This window comes from Bos grunniens, chromosome 1, assembly GCF_055505025.1.
Source record: "Bos grunniens cultivar Pamir isolate PY7600 chromosome 1, Bosgru_T2T1.0, whole genome shotgun sequence".
Classification (NCBI taxonomy): Eukaryota; Metazoa; Chordata; class Mammalia; order Artiodactyla; family Bovidae; genus Bos; species Bos grunniens.
Window position 1 is genome coordinate 13,095,924 of NC_141165.1, and position 16,423 is coordinate 13,112,346.

Here is a 16,423-nt window from a genome sequence, read left to right on the forward strand (position 1 = left end):
CCTCTCTTGCAGAAGAACGAGTACCTGCTGGCGGTGGTGGCAGAGGAGCGGGACTCGCTGCTGCTGGGCCTGCGATACTCACCCACCCAGCTGCACTTCCTCTTCCTCAGCGAGGACGGGGCAGGCGCCTGGCAGACCCGAGTGTCCTTCCGCAGCCCGGCTCTGGTGGACGGCCAGTGGCACGTGCTGGTCTTGGCCGTGTCCGAGGGCTCCTTTTCGCTCACTACGGACTGCGGCCCCGCCGTGGACATGTAGGTACTGCAACACCCTGAGAGGGTCGCGTGGGGCTGTGTGCTGCCTGGCAAGGGGGATCCACACAGCCAGCCGGTACATGTGGCCGCCCGGGACAGCTCACAGTGCACACGTGGACCCGGGCCTAGGACCTGAGCCCTGGCGGATGCGGTCAGGCTGGAGGAGGAGCACCAGGCTCAGCTGGTGGACCTGGAGCTGCCCTGCTAGAAAAGCGGTGGGTGGGGGCGCACGGGTGCGAAGGGAGCCGAAGCCTGCCCGCGTCCTCGCTGTGTGGACTGGACTTGACCGAGTAAAAGCACTGCTAAAGAGTCGGTAGCATCGCTTAAGGCCCAGGGGAAGGTCAGGGTGAACTCTGGCACCAGGAGCCCAAAAGGAGCTGCCCCCGATCCAGCCCAGGGCTTTCTTCCCCCTATATGTATGTATTTATTTTGGCTCTGTCTGGTTTCAGTTGCCCCAGCAGGTGGGATCTTTCCTCCCGGTGCAGCGCCTTCTGTCTAGTGTCCCCCAGCTCCAGAGTTCCAGGGCTCCGTAGTTGTGTTGCACAGGCTTAGTTGCCCCACAGCACATGGGATCTTAGTTCTCAGACCAGGGATCAAACCCACATCCCCTGCATTGAAAAGCAGGCTCTTAACCACTGGACCGCCAGGGAAGTCCTGAGGCGCAAGTCTTGCTTTGTGACTTTCAACCCATCATTTAACCTCTCTGACTCAGTTTCCTTTTCTGGGGTGAGGGAATAAATAGTCAGCAAAACTCCCAATTAAAGGTACAGAACAATCTTCATAGCTTTGACACAACCCCCGGCAAGCTCCAGACTAGAAATTGTTCGGTCCTAATTCCAGCCACATCTTCCTACACCCCCTGGGTCACCAACAAGGTGAACCCCCTCTAACTCTGACACCATTTGTCCCTTCGCCCTGGGCTCAGAGGAGGGGGGCAGACTGGGGACCCCCGTGTGGACAGAAGTCACTGGAGGCCTCTGTGAGATGGAGAGGGGCCACTGAGCACTTCTGCAGCACATGCTTTTGTAGAAGACCCTGTCCTGAGGCAAAGCATGTCCCCCAAATTCACATCTGCCAGAACCAGGAATGGGGCATCATTTGGACGCAGCATCCCTACTGGGATAACTGAGCTCAGTTGAGGTCATGCTGGAGGAGGGTGGCCCTGAGTCAAGTGATTGGTGACCTGAGGAAAAGAGGAGCAGAGGAGAGGCCACACGATTTGGTCAGAAGCCAGGAGCTCCGGGAGCTGAAAGAGGCTCCCCTCAAGTCTTCAGAGGGGACACACCCAGATGACACCCTGATCTCAACTTCTGGCCTCCAGCACCATGAGGGAACACACTTCTGTTATTTAAGGCAGTGGAGCTGGTCACAGCTGCCCCTAGACACTGGTACAGCCTCACGGTGCTGCCCGCTGTCCTTTCTGCATAAGTGGGCTTCGAGTCTGCTCTCCCATGGCCCTAAAACCACCCTCCAATGTTTTCAGAATGGCTGACATGCCCTTTCCAGCCACCCTATCTGTGCGAGGAGCCCGGTTCTTCATCGGCAGTCGGAGGAGGACGAAAGGCCGATTCACGGTAAGGATGGAGGCACTGCCCACCAGGCCCTCCCAACACCAGTGCTCCTGGGGGCTGTCACCACTGGCCTGGCACCCCGATGCTCTAATTAAACAATTGTGTGTGCCAAATGGGAATGGGGAGCATAAGGGCTCAGAGGAGACCCCTGCTAGCCAGGCACACTCCCCTATAGGCCCTTTGCACCTGCTGTGCCCTCCTCCTGGAGTGTGAGTCCCCAGTCCTGCCATGGTGCACTCCAGTGACCCTGGGGCCTTGCCTTGTGCCCTTGTACCATGAAGGCCTTGCTCACCCCTGAGAAGATGCCCCCACACCCAGCCCTCTCATCCCCTTTCCGGATGGTCTTTGTAGCCATGACCTCCTTCAGACCAGCTATGTGTCTGGTCATTGCCTGCCTGTCTCCCCCTTAGAGTGTTGGTGGGGGGACCTTGCTCACTGAGGATATGGGCTTTTGTTTCTTGCTGTGTCCAGTGTTGAGAACCATGCCTTGTGCATAAGAGGTGAGATCTGAATATTTACCAATGGGATGCTTGGATGGATGGATGGATGGATGGATGGATGGATGGACAGCTAGATGGATGTACAGAGTAATAGAAAGATGGGTGGTGGATGGACAGATGGGAGGACAGCTAGGTGAACAGATAGATGAATGGATGTATAGATGGATGGATGGATGGATGGATGGATGAATGGGCATTTGGGTGGGTGGATGGATGAATGGATGACTGGACAAAGAGATGGATGGATGAACAGAGAGATGAATAGATGGACGGGCAGATAAGTGGACAGATGGATGGACAAGTGGACATACAGACGAATGACCAATGCACCCAGTCATTCTAGGTCAGTCCACAGGAAGAACCTGTTCTGTGGTGTAATCACCTTAGAACTGTGCACAGCTCTCAACCACTGCTCCCAGTGCCCCCTAACCTACAGGCAGACTCCTCTCTCTTGGCCACCCCTCCCTCAGGGTCTGGGTAGGCTGAGCCCAGGGGTCATCAGGCCCTCCAACAGCACAGGTCTGAGTGCCCTGCCCCTCCCTCTGCAGGGCCTGGTGAGGCAGCTGGTTCTGTTGCCTGGCTCGGATGCCACCCCGAGGCTCTGTCCCTGCGTGAATCCTGAGCTCGCTGTGCTGTCCATCCCTGCTATCCTGCATGGCCTCACAGGGAAGCCGGAAGACAACGAGGTGCTAAAATACCCCTATGGTTAGTAGGCCAAAGCTACCCCTCTCCACACTGACAGAAGACCCTGAGAGCCTGGTCACCCCCAGGTTCCCCAGGCACAAGACAGGAGGGTGCTTATCATGTGGACGAATGGATAGCTGGGGCCTGATGCAGATGACCCCCTCCCTGGGGAGGCAGACGACACTCTCAGATCCACGTGCTTAAGCCCCACCAGACGGTGCCCTTGATGGACCACTCGTCCTGCCTGGGACCTGGGGCTGAGCTGACATGAATTCCTTCTCTGACTCCCACCTGCCACCTGCTATGCTCCCAGAGCAGCATCTGGGGCCCGTTCTCCCCTTCCCTCTCCAACAGACACCAAACCTCAACCCCCCAGTGGGGACCCTGATCTTCATGATGTTCGGTTCTATTTTCTGGGACCCCTCAGCCTAGAAGGTCCCCAGCACTGGCATTTCTCATTTGTGTTTGCACCTCCCCAATGTAAAGTCAGTGTTGACTTTATTTAAGCTATACCCTCTGCCATGGAGAATCCAAAACTCTCTCCCCGACAGCCCCAACTCCTACTGGGGAGGTGGGGAGACCCCTGACTCCTTCCAGAGCCTCACGGCCCTTGCTTCACAAGTCAGGGAAGCCCCTTGAGCAAGTCGGCCCTTAGAGCCAGTCCTGGGCCAGCATCCCCAAATTCCCAGAGTCTCATGACCTCTGGGGTGTTTTCTGGGCCTTGAGCAAGTGTCTGACTCCCAAGGCCTCTGCTGGGCATTTGGCGAGGTTGAGGATGCTCTGTTTCACCGCCTGGCCACTGGGGTCTCAGCTCAGGAGTCACTGTATGGAGGCCACGTGGCATCATTAGGACAGGGCTGGACCTGGATGAAGCCACGATGACCAGGAATGAGGGGGTCAAGGTGCCTGAGAACCAGACAGACAGAAGTTAGCTGAACCTGTGCTAGTGAGTCTCAGATGGAGGAGAGAGAAAGGCAGCGTGATTACTGAGGGTTCTCAGAGGAGCTAGGGTCTGGGGAAGAACTTGGTGGGCAGGTGGCTGGACTTCAGGGGCATGTCCAGGTCCTGTGCACAGATGCCGAGGGCAAGTCCTGGGCTTTCGGGTCTCCCTGCCTCCCAGAGGCCTCGTTACGACCTGAGTGGTTCCTGGAAGGAGTACAGGGGTCAGGGGTCACCTGACACCCTTGACTCTGCCTCCCTCTGGGGAGCACATACCCACAGGACATTTGTCACCCCCATCAGAAACCAACATGAAGGTGACGCTGGGACCCCGGCCTCCGTGCACCAAAGCAGAGGATGCCCAGTTCTGGTTCGACGCCAGCCGCAAGGGGCTATACCTGTGCGTGGGCAGCGAGTGGGTCTCCGTGTTAGCAGGTGAGACATGCAGGTCTCCAGGGGCCTAGGGGGTCTTCTCAGAGCCAGTGTTATGTAGGAATAGGGAACGAACCTCACAGAGCCGCGAGCTTGAGTGTTTCACCTGGAAACACGCGCCCTCCTGGGCCTGACTCGTGGGCTGGCAGGCTCTCATCCATTGTCCCAACTAGGGTAGGCCATGGGCCTCCTCCAGGGTGCTCCATCCACTGTCCTCACCCTCTCCTCCCTCTCTGGTCAGATGGGATGTGATGGTGCCTGGAGCCCAAGAGTGGGGCTGTTGGCAGGGAGGTGAGGAGAGGAGCCGTCTGAGGGTGGGGGTCCCTGGGAAATGGGAACTGGCTGCAGGGGACCGTCCAGGAGCCGTGGCCTCCACTCTCTAGTTCACATTCGGGCACAGCTTTTTGTGGAAGTCTGGAGCCTTGTGAAGTGTCTAGTAAGGACCTGACATGTCACTTCCATCCAACAAGTGTCCCTGGGGGCTCTGCAGGCCCTACAGCCCATTCAGGGACCAGAATCTCCTTTGCTGGGCCTCCAGGTGAGGGTGGTACAGGACTTAGGGACACTAGCCTGACCTCATGCTAGGGTCATGGCCCAGGGCCCTGGGGTCACTCCCGGATGTCATCCATCAGGGCTTCTGTTCTGGGAAGCCTTAACCAGTCTCCATGTCTCTATCACAAGCCAAAGAAAAGCTGGATTACGTGGAGGAGCATCAGAGCCTATTCACGAACTCAGAGACGCTGGGCATCGAGGTCTTCGTCATCCCTGAGGCTGGGCTCTTTGTAGCAACCGCCAACCGGAAAACCACATCTGCCATCTACAAGTGGACTGATGGCAAGTTTGCTTCATACCAGAACATTCCCACGCACCAGGCACAGTCCTGGAGACACTTCACCATTGGGAAAAAGGCAAGTTCACATGTGCGACTATGTCATTTTTATCTTGGAAAAACCCACAAAGTCCGAGGGTTGGGGCTCCTTAGGTAGATTTTGGGCTTCCCTGGTGGCTCAGATGTTAAAGAATCTGCCTGCAATGTGGGAGACCTAGGTTCAGTCCCTGGGTTGGGAAGATCTCCTGGAGAAGGAAATGGCAACCCACTCCAGTATCCTTGCCTGGAGAATTCCATGGACAGAGGAACCTGGTGGGCTACAGTCCATGGGGGTCTCAAAGAGTCGGACATGACTGAATGACTTTTGCTTTATGTAGATTTTATGGGGAAAAGCATTTCTACTGGTTTCAGAGCCTCATACAGGTTCTAAATGGCTTTTGAATCAGACACACCTGCGTCTTGGTCTGGAATGTGACTGAAAAAATCTGTTCCATTTCCTACAAAATGGACACAAGACGGCTGCTGGGACATTTCCCACTCCATGCAGACCTGCCACTGCCTCCTCAAAGCTCTGAGATAATCTGACCTAATTTCAGTTCAGTTCAGTCACTCAGTCATGTCTGACTCTTTGCTACCCCATGGACTGCAGTACACCAAGCTTCCCTGTCCACCACCAACTCCCAGAGCTTGCTCAAACTCATTCCATCCAGTCAGTGATGCCATCCAACCATCTCATCTTCTGTCGTCCCCTTCTCCTCCTGCCTTCAATCTTTCCTAGAATCAGGGTCTTTTCCAATGAGTCAGTTCTTTGCTTTAGATGGCCACAGTGTTGGAGCTTCAGATTCAGCATCCATCCTTTCAATGAATATTCAGGACTGATTTCCTTTAGGATTGACTGGTTTGATCTTTTTGCAGTCCAAGGGACTCTCAAGAGTCTTCTCCAACACCACAGTTCAAAAACATCAGTTCTTTGGTGCTCAGCTTTCTTTATCTGACCTAAACAGGAGTGGAAATGGGGCTCCACCCTGGCCTCCCTCTATTGGCCCCATAAACATGGGGGACACATGCTGTCCTGATGGAGGGGACAGGTGAGATGGTGAGGGCTGGACATGAGGCCTTGGATGGGAGAGCCTGGCAGGCAGCCCCCTTCCTTTCACCAGGACTGTGTTGAGCAGTAGCCCAAGGGTGGGACTGAGAGGGCGGCCCCCTTGAGATAAGAATTTCCTTCCCAGCTCCTTCTAGTCCTCCACTCCAAGTGGCAGGATCCCCGGGCCCCCTCCCACACCTGCTCTCAAGTCAGTCACCAATGTGCCCGGTTCCAGCCCTGCACACCCCACCCCCAAGGCCCATGCAGTGAGGACAAATCTCTGTTTCTGGTCCCTGCTGACTGTCAGGGTTCTGAACTCCAGGGCAGCCTGGTGAAGGAGTGACTAGCTCTCTGGTCTTATGGTTGATGACATTTTAAAGATTTTTACTCCTTCCTAATAAAAAATAACTTTATATCAAAAAATTGGGAAATTCAGAGAAATAAGAAAAATCTATCAGGTCCCCTAAGCAGACAGAGGGTCTCTGGGGCTGCTTCAGCCACAGCAAGTGAGCCCCTCACCCTAGGCTTCCAGCTTCTGTCACATCACATGACCCGCCATCTGGGCCTCTGGGTTGTGTCACACACAGGGCGTTGCCACATGGTCCTCAAGTGTGTGACACACACGTGCTTCTTGACGGACAGCAGGGTGATAAGATCTCTCCTCCTTGTCTGAGTGATGAACGCTGCTGTGCATAAGGCTTTCCCTGGGATTGGGAGATAGAAACAGAGCTAATAGGCTGGTAGACACAGGCCTGGCTACGGGTCTTAGAGTAATTAAGATCTGGAGTCAGTGCCACGTGCTGGGGCCTGCCCAGGATGCCAGTCCTGGGCTCAGCCTCTGTCCTGGGGCTCAGCCTCTGTCCTGGGGTTCAGCCTGTGTCCCGGGGCTCATCCTCTGTCCTGGGGCTTGGCCTCTGTCCCGGGGCTTGGCCTCTGTCCCAGGGCTCAGCCTCTGTCCTGGGGCTCATCTTCTGTCCTGGGGCTCAGCCTCTGTCCCGGGGCTCAGCCTCTGTCCTGGGGCTCAGCCTCTGTCCTGGGGTTCAGCCTGTGTCCCAGGGCTCATCCTCTGTCCTGGGGCTTGCCCTCTGTCCCGGGGCTCGGCCTCTGTCCCGGGGCTCAGCCTCTGTCCCAGGGCTCATCTTCTGTCCTGGGGATCAGCCTCTGTCCTGGGGCTCGGCCTCTGTCCTGAGGCTCAGCCCCTACCCCGGGGTTCAGTCTGTGTCCCGGAGCTCAGCCTCTGTCCCGAGGTTCAGCCTCTGTCCTAGGGCTCAGCCTCTGTCCCAGAGCTTGGCCTCTGTTCTATGGCTCGGCCTCTGTCCCGGGGTTCAGCCTGTGTCCTGGGGTTCAGTCTGTGTCCCAGGGCTCATCCTCTGTCCTGGGGCTCGGCCTCTGTCCCGGGGCTCGGCCCCTACCCTGGGGTTCAGTCTGTGTCCCGGAGCTCAGCCTCTGTCCTGGGGTTCAGCCTCTGTCCTAGGGCTCAGCCTCTGTCCTAGGGCTCGGCCTCTGTCCCAGGGTTCAGCCTCTGTCCTAGGGCTCAGCCTCTGTCCCAGAGCTCGGCCTCTGTCCCAGAGCTTGGCCTCTGTTCTATGGCTCGGCCTCTGTCCCGGGGTTCAGCCTCTGTCCCGGGGTTCAGCCTGTGTCCCAGGGCTCATCCTCTGTCCCGGGGCTCGGCCTCTGTCCCGGGGTTCAGCCTCTGTCCTAGGGCTCAGCCTCTGTCCCAGGGCTCGGCCTCTGTCCCAGAGCTTGGCCTCTGTTCTATGGCTCGGCCTCTGTCCTGGGGGTTCAGCCTGTGTCCCGGGGCTCGGCCTCTAGCCCGGGGTTCAGTCTGTGTCCCGGAGCTCGGCCTGTGTCCCAGAGCTTGGCCTCTGTCCCCGGGTTCGGCCTCTGTCCCGGGCTCATCCTCTGTCCCTGGGCTCAGCCTGTGTCCCAGGGCTGACATTGAGAAACCCAGAGCGCCGGCCCCTCACTCGGATGATGAGAACCCTGTTCTGGTCCTCTCCCCAGATCTTCCTGGCTGTGGCTAATTTTGAGCCGAATGAGAAGGGTCAGGAGTTCTCGGTCATTTACAAGTGGAGCCAGAGAAGGCTGAGGTTCACGCCATACCAGAGGGTCCCCACCCACAGTGCCCGGGACTGGGAGGCCTTCGAGGTGGCCGGCGAGCACTTCCTGGCCGTGGCCAACCACCGCGAAGGTAGGGGCCGTGGCCTTGACTCTGAGCTGGGGCGTGATTGCCTGCAGCATTCAGTGTATTTCATTAGAAATGTATAATAAACCTCACCTGGCCTGCATCCTCAGGCTCTGCTGTATGACAGTGGTGTCTGAAGGTGGACACACCTGAGCACCCTCTCACCTGTTCAGGTGGGAGGGGTCCCTGCCCCCATCCATTCTGGGCACAAACTCTGTGAGATGCAATGGGTACGTGGGGATAGGCCTAGGAGGGGCTGGGAAACCTGGCTTCTGGGCCAGGTGACTGCCCCAAGTGACCGCAGCAAGCCTTTTCGGGTGCTATAACTCAAGGGGGACTGGACCCTGGGGGCAGCTGGCCCTGCAAAGTGTCTCCAGCCTCTGCAGGTTCCAAGGCTCAGAGTTTACCTGAGTCTAAAACCTGCCAGGGAGCTCTGTGGGGGGTAGGGAGGAGACCCCACCACCACTCATGGGTAGAGGGACCCCAGGAGCCTGCTACCAGGTACCTCCAAGGACAGTAAGTGTTCCAGGAGAGGCTGGCCCAGCGGGGTGTGTGTTGGGGAGTGGGAGGCCCTAAGGAGCACAATGTGGGGAGAAGGCTTCCAGCCCGCACAGGTCTGATCTCTGGTGGGAGGGAGCATGAAGGGGAAGGCAGGCAGAGTGAAGGGTGAGGCTGCAGCGGGGGTGGGGAGTCCCACCTCCAACACAGTAGATGATCACAGGGATCTGGAGTCCCCCAAAGGCTGGGCCACTGAGGGTTCTCATGGGGCACAGAGGCAGGAAGGCTATGTGATGGGTAACATGGCTGGGGACCCGGGAAGAGTGCAGATCAGGGTCCAGCTGAACTGCGCTGGCTGCAGGGCCTGGGGCAGGGTCCCGGGGGGCCTGGTCCCAGGCGCTGGCATGAGGCTGCAGAAGCCTGTTTCCCTCCCTCAATGCCGCTCGGCTTCCAGGCGACAACCATAACATTGACAGTGTCATCTACAAGTGGAACCCGGGGACCCGGCTCTTCGAGGCCAACCAGACCATCGCCACTTCGGGCGCCTACGACTGGGAGTTCTTCACGGTGGGGCCCTACGCCTTTCTGGCCGTGGCCAACGCCTTCAACGGCACATCCACGCGGCTGCAGTCCCACCTGTACGTGCGGCTGGACGGCTCCTTCCAGCTCTTCCAGTCCTTCCTGGTGAGGACCCTGCACTCCCCATGGCACCCCCCGACACACACACCCTTCCCACCCCCAGGCCTGTCCACACCAGGCGCCTCCCCAGAGGTCAGGCGAGGGAGCCTGCAGACGAGGTGGAAGGGCTTCCCTGGCACAGAGTTCCTACCAGTACCTGTGCTCAAATGAGTCCCCTGGCCCCCGGCGGGCCCCACAGTCTAACCTGCCTTTATGTGGGTGTCAGCCTCTTGTCCTGAGGCACCCAGCAGCTGGCCCCTGACCTGGCCATCTGTGGGGACAGCACTGTTCACCTTCTCTGAGCTCTTGTGTCCCTTAGCTGGTTCCAGCTGTTGTGGGCTGCCTGGCAAAGCATCAAACTGAGGCAGCGAGAGGCTTTATTAGGTGGGGCAGCGCTGAACGCCTCGGTGAACCATGCGGGTACTGACCAGTCCCAGGCTAGTGGGCAGTGTTGGCAGCCCCTCCTCAGGCCCCACTGTGGTCTAGGATGATGACACAGGGTCCAGACCCTCCTCTGCCTTCCCATGCCCTCCTCCTTCCAAGCTGCCTGGCTTGTCCCTCTCAGTGTCAGACCCCAGACCAAGCCCCCACGTGCTCAGGTGCTAACTCATGTCCAACTCTTTACAACCCCATGGACTGTAGCCCACCAGGCTCCTCTGTCCATAGGATTTTCTAGGCAAGAATACAGGACCAGGTTGCCATTTCCTACTCCAGGGGATCTTTCTGACCCAGGGATCAAACCTGAGTCTCCTGCATTAGCAGGCAGATTCTTTACCACTGAGCCACCTGGGAAGCCCAAGCCCCCATGGATGACTAAAATCAACAGTCGAGGTCGGTATTTGCATCGTCCTAGCCACGTCATAAGCTCGTTCTTGCAGAGCCAAGGGTGCGTTTTGACCACTCCCTTCTCAGTGGTGGGCTGGGACAACCTCTGGGCCAGCCCCTGGGGACAGGCCCTGCATGCAGGCCAGACTCTCTTCCATGCCACAAGCCCACCACCTGGCTCACTTCACGCGTGGACCCCAGGTGCTGCACAGGACGCTTCCACAAGTTCCTAGTTGCTTCTTCCCGTATCCCTCCCTCCTCCCCTTTCCTCTGTGGGGGAAGAAAACCACCATCTCTGCACAGGGTAACGTCCCCCGGCTTCTTGCTGGTCCTCCCTGTCCCCAGGCTCCTGCGAGCACTGCGTCCTCAGTGCCTCCTGGGTTTCCACCGTGTGTCGCTGCGAGGTCTCTGGTCAGCATGTGTCCACGAAGAGCCCTCTTGTCCTGCAGCCCTTTCTCCTGGGCCCTTCTGCCTGTGCCATCCTGGCCAACTGTCTCTAGAGCTGACAGTGGTCGCTTTTCTGGAACTTTCCTTTACTGCCATCTTTGGCTGGAGCCACCATGTCCAATTCTGATCTCCAGTGTCCCAGTTGACCTCAGGTTTTTGGGTGACACCTCAAGGACACCCCCTTCCAGGAACTCCCCCATGCTCCCCAGTGTCCCTGCAGCTGACCCGGGTCATGTGACCAAAGTCAGCCAATGGGTGTAGAGCGGAGCAAGCCCACATCAGATCTGGACTGAGAGGTCACAGCCCACCCCTCATCCTCCACAGCCACATGGGCCACGTGGCCTGATGGCACAACCACAGGCTGGGGGAGCCATGACCTCGCCAGCTTCATCTCAGTGAGAACCACCGTCTGTGGCAGGAAGTGTGCACGCTCGTGGTGGCCGCGTCCCTCGCCCTGCCTGATAAATGGTGTACAGGATTTTAGAGTAGAAGTCATTCCCTTGAGAACACGGAGGGCAGCCCCCGGCCTCCCAGAACCCAGGGGTGCAGTGGCCCCCCTGCCCCCCGGGCGCCCTTCTGGTGGCCTTCTCCCAGAACCCAGGGGTGCAGTGGCCCCCCTGCCCCCCCGGGCGCCCTTCTGGTGGCCTTCTCCCAGAACCCAGGGGTGCAGTGGCCCCCCTCCCCCCTGGGTGCCCTTCTGGTGGCCTTCTCCCAGAACCCAGGGGTGCAGTGGCCCCCCTGCCCCCCGAGCGCCCTTCCGGTGGCCTTCTCTGCCCTCGGCACCCACAGGTCTCTTACAGTGGCTCCCTGTGCCTCCTGACGGCTTTGTCTCAGTGCCCTTTCAACTTGAAGCTGTGCTTTTCCAGGCCTGGGAGATTTCCTTGGTTTTTCTTGATCATTCCATGCCCCACCCGACCCTGGCACACTGGTTAGAGGGCTTTCAGATCTCCTGTGTTGAGTTATCTTTTCAACCTAGACTCTTTCCCTACCTTTATTCTCCAATCGTGTTGATGAGCATCGTCTCATAAAGCTAGTATCTTTCTAATATCCAAGAACTCTTCCTCTTCATGCCATTCTATATTTACTCTATAAATGCAGTATCTTCTTGAATACTTTTGAAGATCATTATAGTTTTAAAATATTCTGGTTTGTTTCTAGAACCAGCTCGGTTTCTTCCAGTATGAGTGTATGTATATATTTTAGCCTGACTCTCATGTTCCAGGTCCTTTGTCACACGTCTGGAGGACCCTTTGTTTTCTGTTGATATTTCCTGTCGAGCATAGCAGGGGGTGGCATTGTCACTGGTGGCTTGTGCCCCAGGGAGCTGGGGGTCTGGTTGAGGCCCTTGATGAGGCGCCATGATGACGACCTTCTAAACTGGCTTTTTGTGCAAACGTAGGAGATGTCTATGGGGTTGCACAGAGTCGGACATGACTGAAGTGACTTAGCAGCAGCAGCAGCAGCAGGAGAGGTCAGATAGGATCATAATCTCCAAGCTGCACTCCCCGACCGGCTGCAAGAACCCTCTTCATGTCACGTGCCTGGTGTGACAGCCCAGCTGGGGACGTGTGTGATTGGCCAGAAGGCTGCGTGCCGACTCTCTGTGCTCTCTGGACACCATGGGGAAACACTCAGCCTGAATCTCTCAGAGCAGTGTTCGTTTCTGCCACTGTCTCTCATGCAGGATGTCTCAGATCCCTTCCAGGTTCTGGCCCATCTCCTTGAATGCTCCCCAGTATACTGGCTCCAGAGCTGTGAGCCCCTGAACCTCTGTATTTTCAAGCAGCATCCAGATCTGGCTCCAGTCTGTGTCCAGCCTCACCACAGGCCTCGGACACAGGGCATCCTCAGAAGGGAGACTGGGCCGAGGGGCAGAGACAGGCCCAACTGAGCCAGGATGGGGGCCATCTGAGCTCCATGCCCTAAACCAGAGCCAGCCCAGGGGTGTGACGCTGGCGGGAAGAATCAGCCAGAAGTGCAGGGCGGGGGCGGGAGTGGGCAGAACCACAGTGGCTGCAAGAGGGCGCATCTCCAGCCGGTGGGCAGAGCTGCCCCAGGATCTGACTCTGGGGGCTGCAAGGGGGCACTGCTGCTCCCTGTGCCCACACACCCGAGGACCCTGCCTTCTCTAATGAGCCGAGTCTCTTCGCACCCAGTGAATCCCGCAGAGCCCACCAGATCCCATTTTCATGTTCTGCCAGCTGTTTTTGTATGCTGTTTAAATCCTCTTAGGTCCTGAAGATACCTCCATATGTTTGCACTTGGTTTGGAGCTTTGCAGCATCTCTCATGGGCTCACATGAGTTTGAAGCAGGAGTTGAAGTTTGAAGTGTGTGTAGAGAGGTGCCAACTTCGAGGGGAGCCCTTTCTGAAGGGATGGCCAGGCAAGGGACGCAGGCTGCTGGCATTTGTGGCGCTGTGCACATGGACAGTGCTGAGAGGGGCACCAGGTGGGTCCCTCACTGGTAGGGTGAATTCAGCTCATGAGAAAGGCTGTGCTCATGCTGGGTCTGCAGCCCAGGGGTGCATGGGAGACTAGCTGTCCACCCTGAAGCATTCCCTGGCAACCCCTTCCAGACCTCCCCACCTCTCTCACCAGGAATCCTAGAATCTTCCTTCAGGTGGCGGACCACTTTAGGCTCCAACCCTTTGGCCTCACCATCTTGGACCAAAGGAGGTGGAAGCTGGGTGTGTCGGAAGGATGAGACTTCCGGCCTCCAGCTGCTGGGACTTCTGCTCCCTGAGCTGTCTGGCTGTGGGATCTGCGGTTACAGTCATCACGTGTAGACCTGGAGAGGAGGGGATGGGGAAGGGGAGGGGGCAGCAGTGGGCCAAGACTGGGGGTTGTTGCTAGGAGGAGCCACTGGCAGAAATGAGAACCAAGGGCAATGGGGTATTTCTGGCAGGGTGTGGGGTGAGGGCTGACAGGGTTTCCAAGAAGAGGGCCAGTGAAGCCCCCTGGGAAACCACTTATCAGGGCAGGGGAAGGACAGGCAGAGGAGCTGCCAAGAGTCATCAGTGGGTTTGAGGAGACAGAGAATGAAGCTGGGGTTTGTCAGAAAGGCAGTCTCCATCAAGAATGTGCATGCATGCTAAGTCACTTCAGTCATGTCCAACTCTGTGCAACCCCATGGACTGTAGCCTGCCCGGCTCCTCTGTCCATGGGATTCTGCAGGCAAGAATACTGGATTGAGTTGCCATGCCCTCCTCCAGGGGATCTTCCCCATCCAGGGATTGAACCCAGTCTCCTGCATTTAGGCAGATTCCTTGCCTTTTGAGCCACCAGGGAAGCCCCAAGAATGTAAATGTCCGCAAATGAAGGAAGCAGCAGTCTGTAAGGAGAGTGTTGTGAGAGCGCCCCCAGTGGTCAGCCCTGGAAGGGACCGGCTCGTGTGCTCACCAGGGCCAGGGCACTTTCTCCTGTGCTTCTGGTTTGCTCTGTGAGGCTGGAGCTGGCAGTGGGCCAGGCAGCCCAGGGAAGAAGGTGTGGAGGGGTCGCTGTACCGGGGGAGAGCTGCAGGGCACCCCAAAGTTGGCCGGGGAGTGTGCTGCCCCCCGCAGTCTCCCAGGAGCAGGCCCCTCTCCCACCTCAGCCGACTGCCCACAATGTCAAGGGCTGAATCCCCCAGGGTCCTTTGGGACCTGCCTGCCTTCTCCTGGCGGTGAGCCTGGTCCTGCCTCCCCAGGCACTCCAAGACCTGGGTTCTTTGCTCCATCAAAGCCAGAACCCAAGAGCCTCCTGCAACAAGCAATCTGCTGATCACTGGGAACCCACCCACCCTCTAGGGCACTGTCAAGGGCTCCAGGTGCTCTGGCTGCCAAGTCCCAGAAGCACCATCCTCCCTCGAGGTGCTCCAGGCCCAGGCAGGCGCGATGCCAGGGGATTCCAGGGCAGGGCTCGGGGGAATTCCGCTCAAAGAAGGGCGGGAAGGGTCCGCCCAGCCCAGCAGGTGCCAGGCTGCCTTGCTCCGGTGCCAGGCAGGGCTTGGCAGGGCTGTTTGATGTGGGAATTTCTTCTTCTCTCCCTGACGTGTCCTAAATGCACTCAGAATCCAGGAGTGGCCTGACAGCGGGGCCTCAGGCCAGCTCACCCCTGCCCAGGCTGGTGCAGCCCTGGGCTGGGATTCTCCCCGTTTTACTTCCGAATGGGAGGAGCCCAGCCTCTGGCTGAGGGCGCAGGTGTGGGCCCAGGCTTCCAGGGAAGCTCACGGCCAGCCAATGACTGGCAGTCAGTCGGGCCCCTGCCGGACTCTGCTAGCATCCGGCAAATAAAATACAGGACGCCTATTCCAATGTGAAGAAGAAAGCAATGGCAACCTACTCCAGTACTCTTGCCTGGAAAATCCCATGGACGGAGGAGCCTGGTAGGCTGCAGTCCATGGGGTCTTGAAGAGTCAGACACTACTGAGCGACTTCACTTTCACTTTTCACTTTCATGCATTGGAGAAGGAAATGGCAACTCACTCCAGTATTCTTGCCTGGAGAATCCCAGGGACAGAGGAGCCTGGTGGCTGCTGTCTATGGGGTCGCACAGAGTGGGATAGGACTGAAGTGACTTCACAGAAGCAGCAGCATTTCAATGTGAAAACCAGATATACAACGAATCAGTTTTTAGTAAAAGCGTGCCCATACACACAGACTGAAACATCATTTTAATCTGAAACTCAAACTGAATGAGGCACCCTGCACTTGCTGTATTGGGCGCCCCCACCCCACTGGGCACACAGAGCAGAGAGGTGAGAGCCCCTCTAAGCCATGCCTACCTGGGTGCTCCTCCCCTCCCCAGCCTTTGGCCACGCTCCCGTCCTTCCCCCTGGGCTCGGGCCCTCTTCTCCCAGTTCCCAGGCCCAGACATCCCCTTTTACCGACCCTTGTCTGCAGGCCAACCCCTTCTTGCTGGGACTCAAGACCAGTGAGCTGAGGGTGGAGTGGCTCCGGGCTGAAAGGAAGCTCTGGTAATCTGGGGGAGACCCCCTTCTCAGACCAGCCCTGGCCGCTTGTTCTGTGTGGGTGTGTACATGTGGAGGTGTGTGCATGTGGGTGCTTGCAGTTATGTGCACATGTACACAGATGCATGCGTGCAGGATTGTGTGTAAAATCGCATCCATGCAGGTGTGTGCACGTGTATACACAGGTACGTGCAGGTATGTACTGCGGTGCTCTTCAGCAAAGGACGGGGCAGAACCGGCGATTCACAGTCTGGCCACTCCCGTGGTTTCTAAGACCTGGTTGGGCTGGCACGTGTGTGTCACTCTGTACACTCTTGTGGGTCTCTAACGTCGGTCCTCTGATAAGGCTGGAGGCCCCACGGGCCCGAGTGTCCCCCCAGCTCGGAAGTTGCGGCGTGGCCCCAGGGGACAGAAATAGTGCCACCTCCGAGCCGCGGTGAGGAGAGGGTGCTAACCCAGGAAGGCTTCAGCCCAGCTCCTGGTCCGGCTGGGTCGGCGACGCCAGGTGCCCTGATCCCTGTCCTTGTCCTGTGAGTCACTCTTTTAGCT

At 57.8% G+C, this 16,423-nt stretch overlaps 1 protein-coding gene across 1 annotated transcript in view; it reads left to right on the top strand.

The window, feature by feature from the left end:
* The window catches only part of TSPEAR (thrombospondin type laminin G domain and EAR repeats), a 185,653-nt gene that overhangs the window by 159,876 nt on the left and 9,354 nt on the right, over positions 1-16,423 (top strand). The window contains exons 3-9 of the mRNA XM_086327842.1: positions 13-251; positions 1,735-1,825; positions 2,871-3,027; positions 4,249-4,380; positions 5,059-5,285; positions 8,298-8,484; positions 9,431-9,660. Coding sequence (XP_086183968.1) covers positions 13-251; positions 1,735-1,825; positions 2,871-3,027; positions 4,249-4,380; positions 5,059-5,285; positions 8,298-8,484; positions 9,431-9,660 — 1,263 coding nt within the window. The remainder of the gene's footprint in view (positions 1-12; positions 252-1,734; positions 1,826-2,870; positions 3,028-4,248; positions 4,381-5,058; positions 5,286-8,297; positions 8,485-9,430; positions 9,661-16,423) is intronic.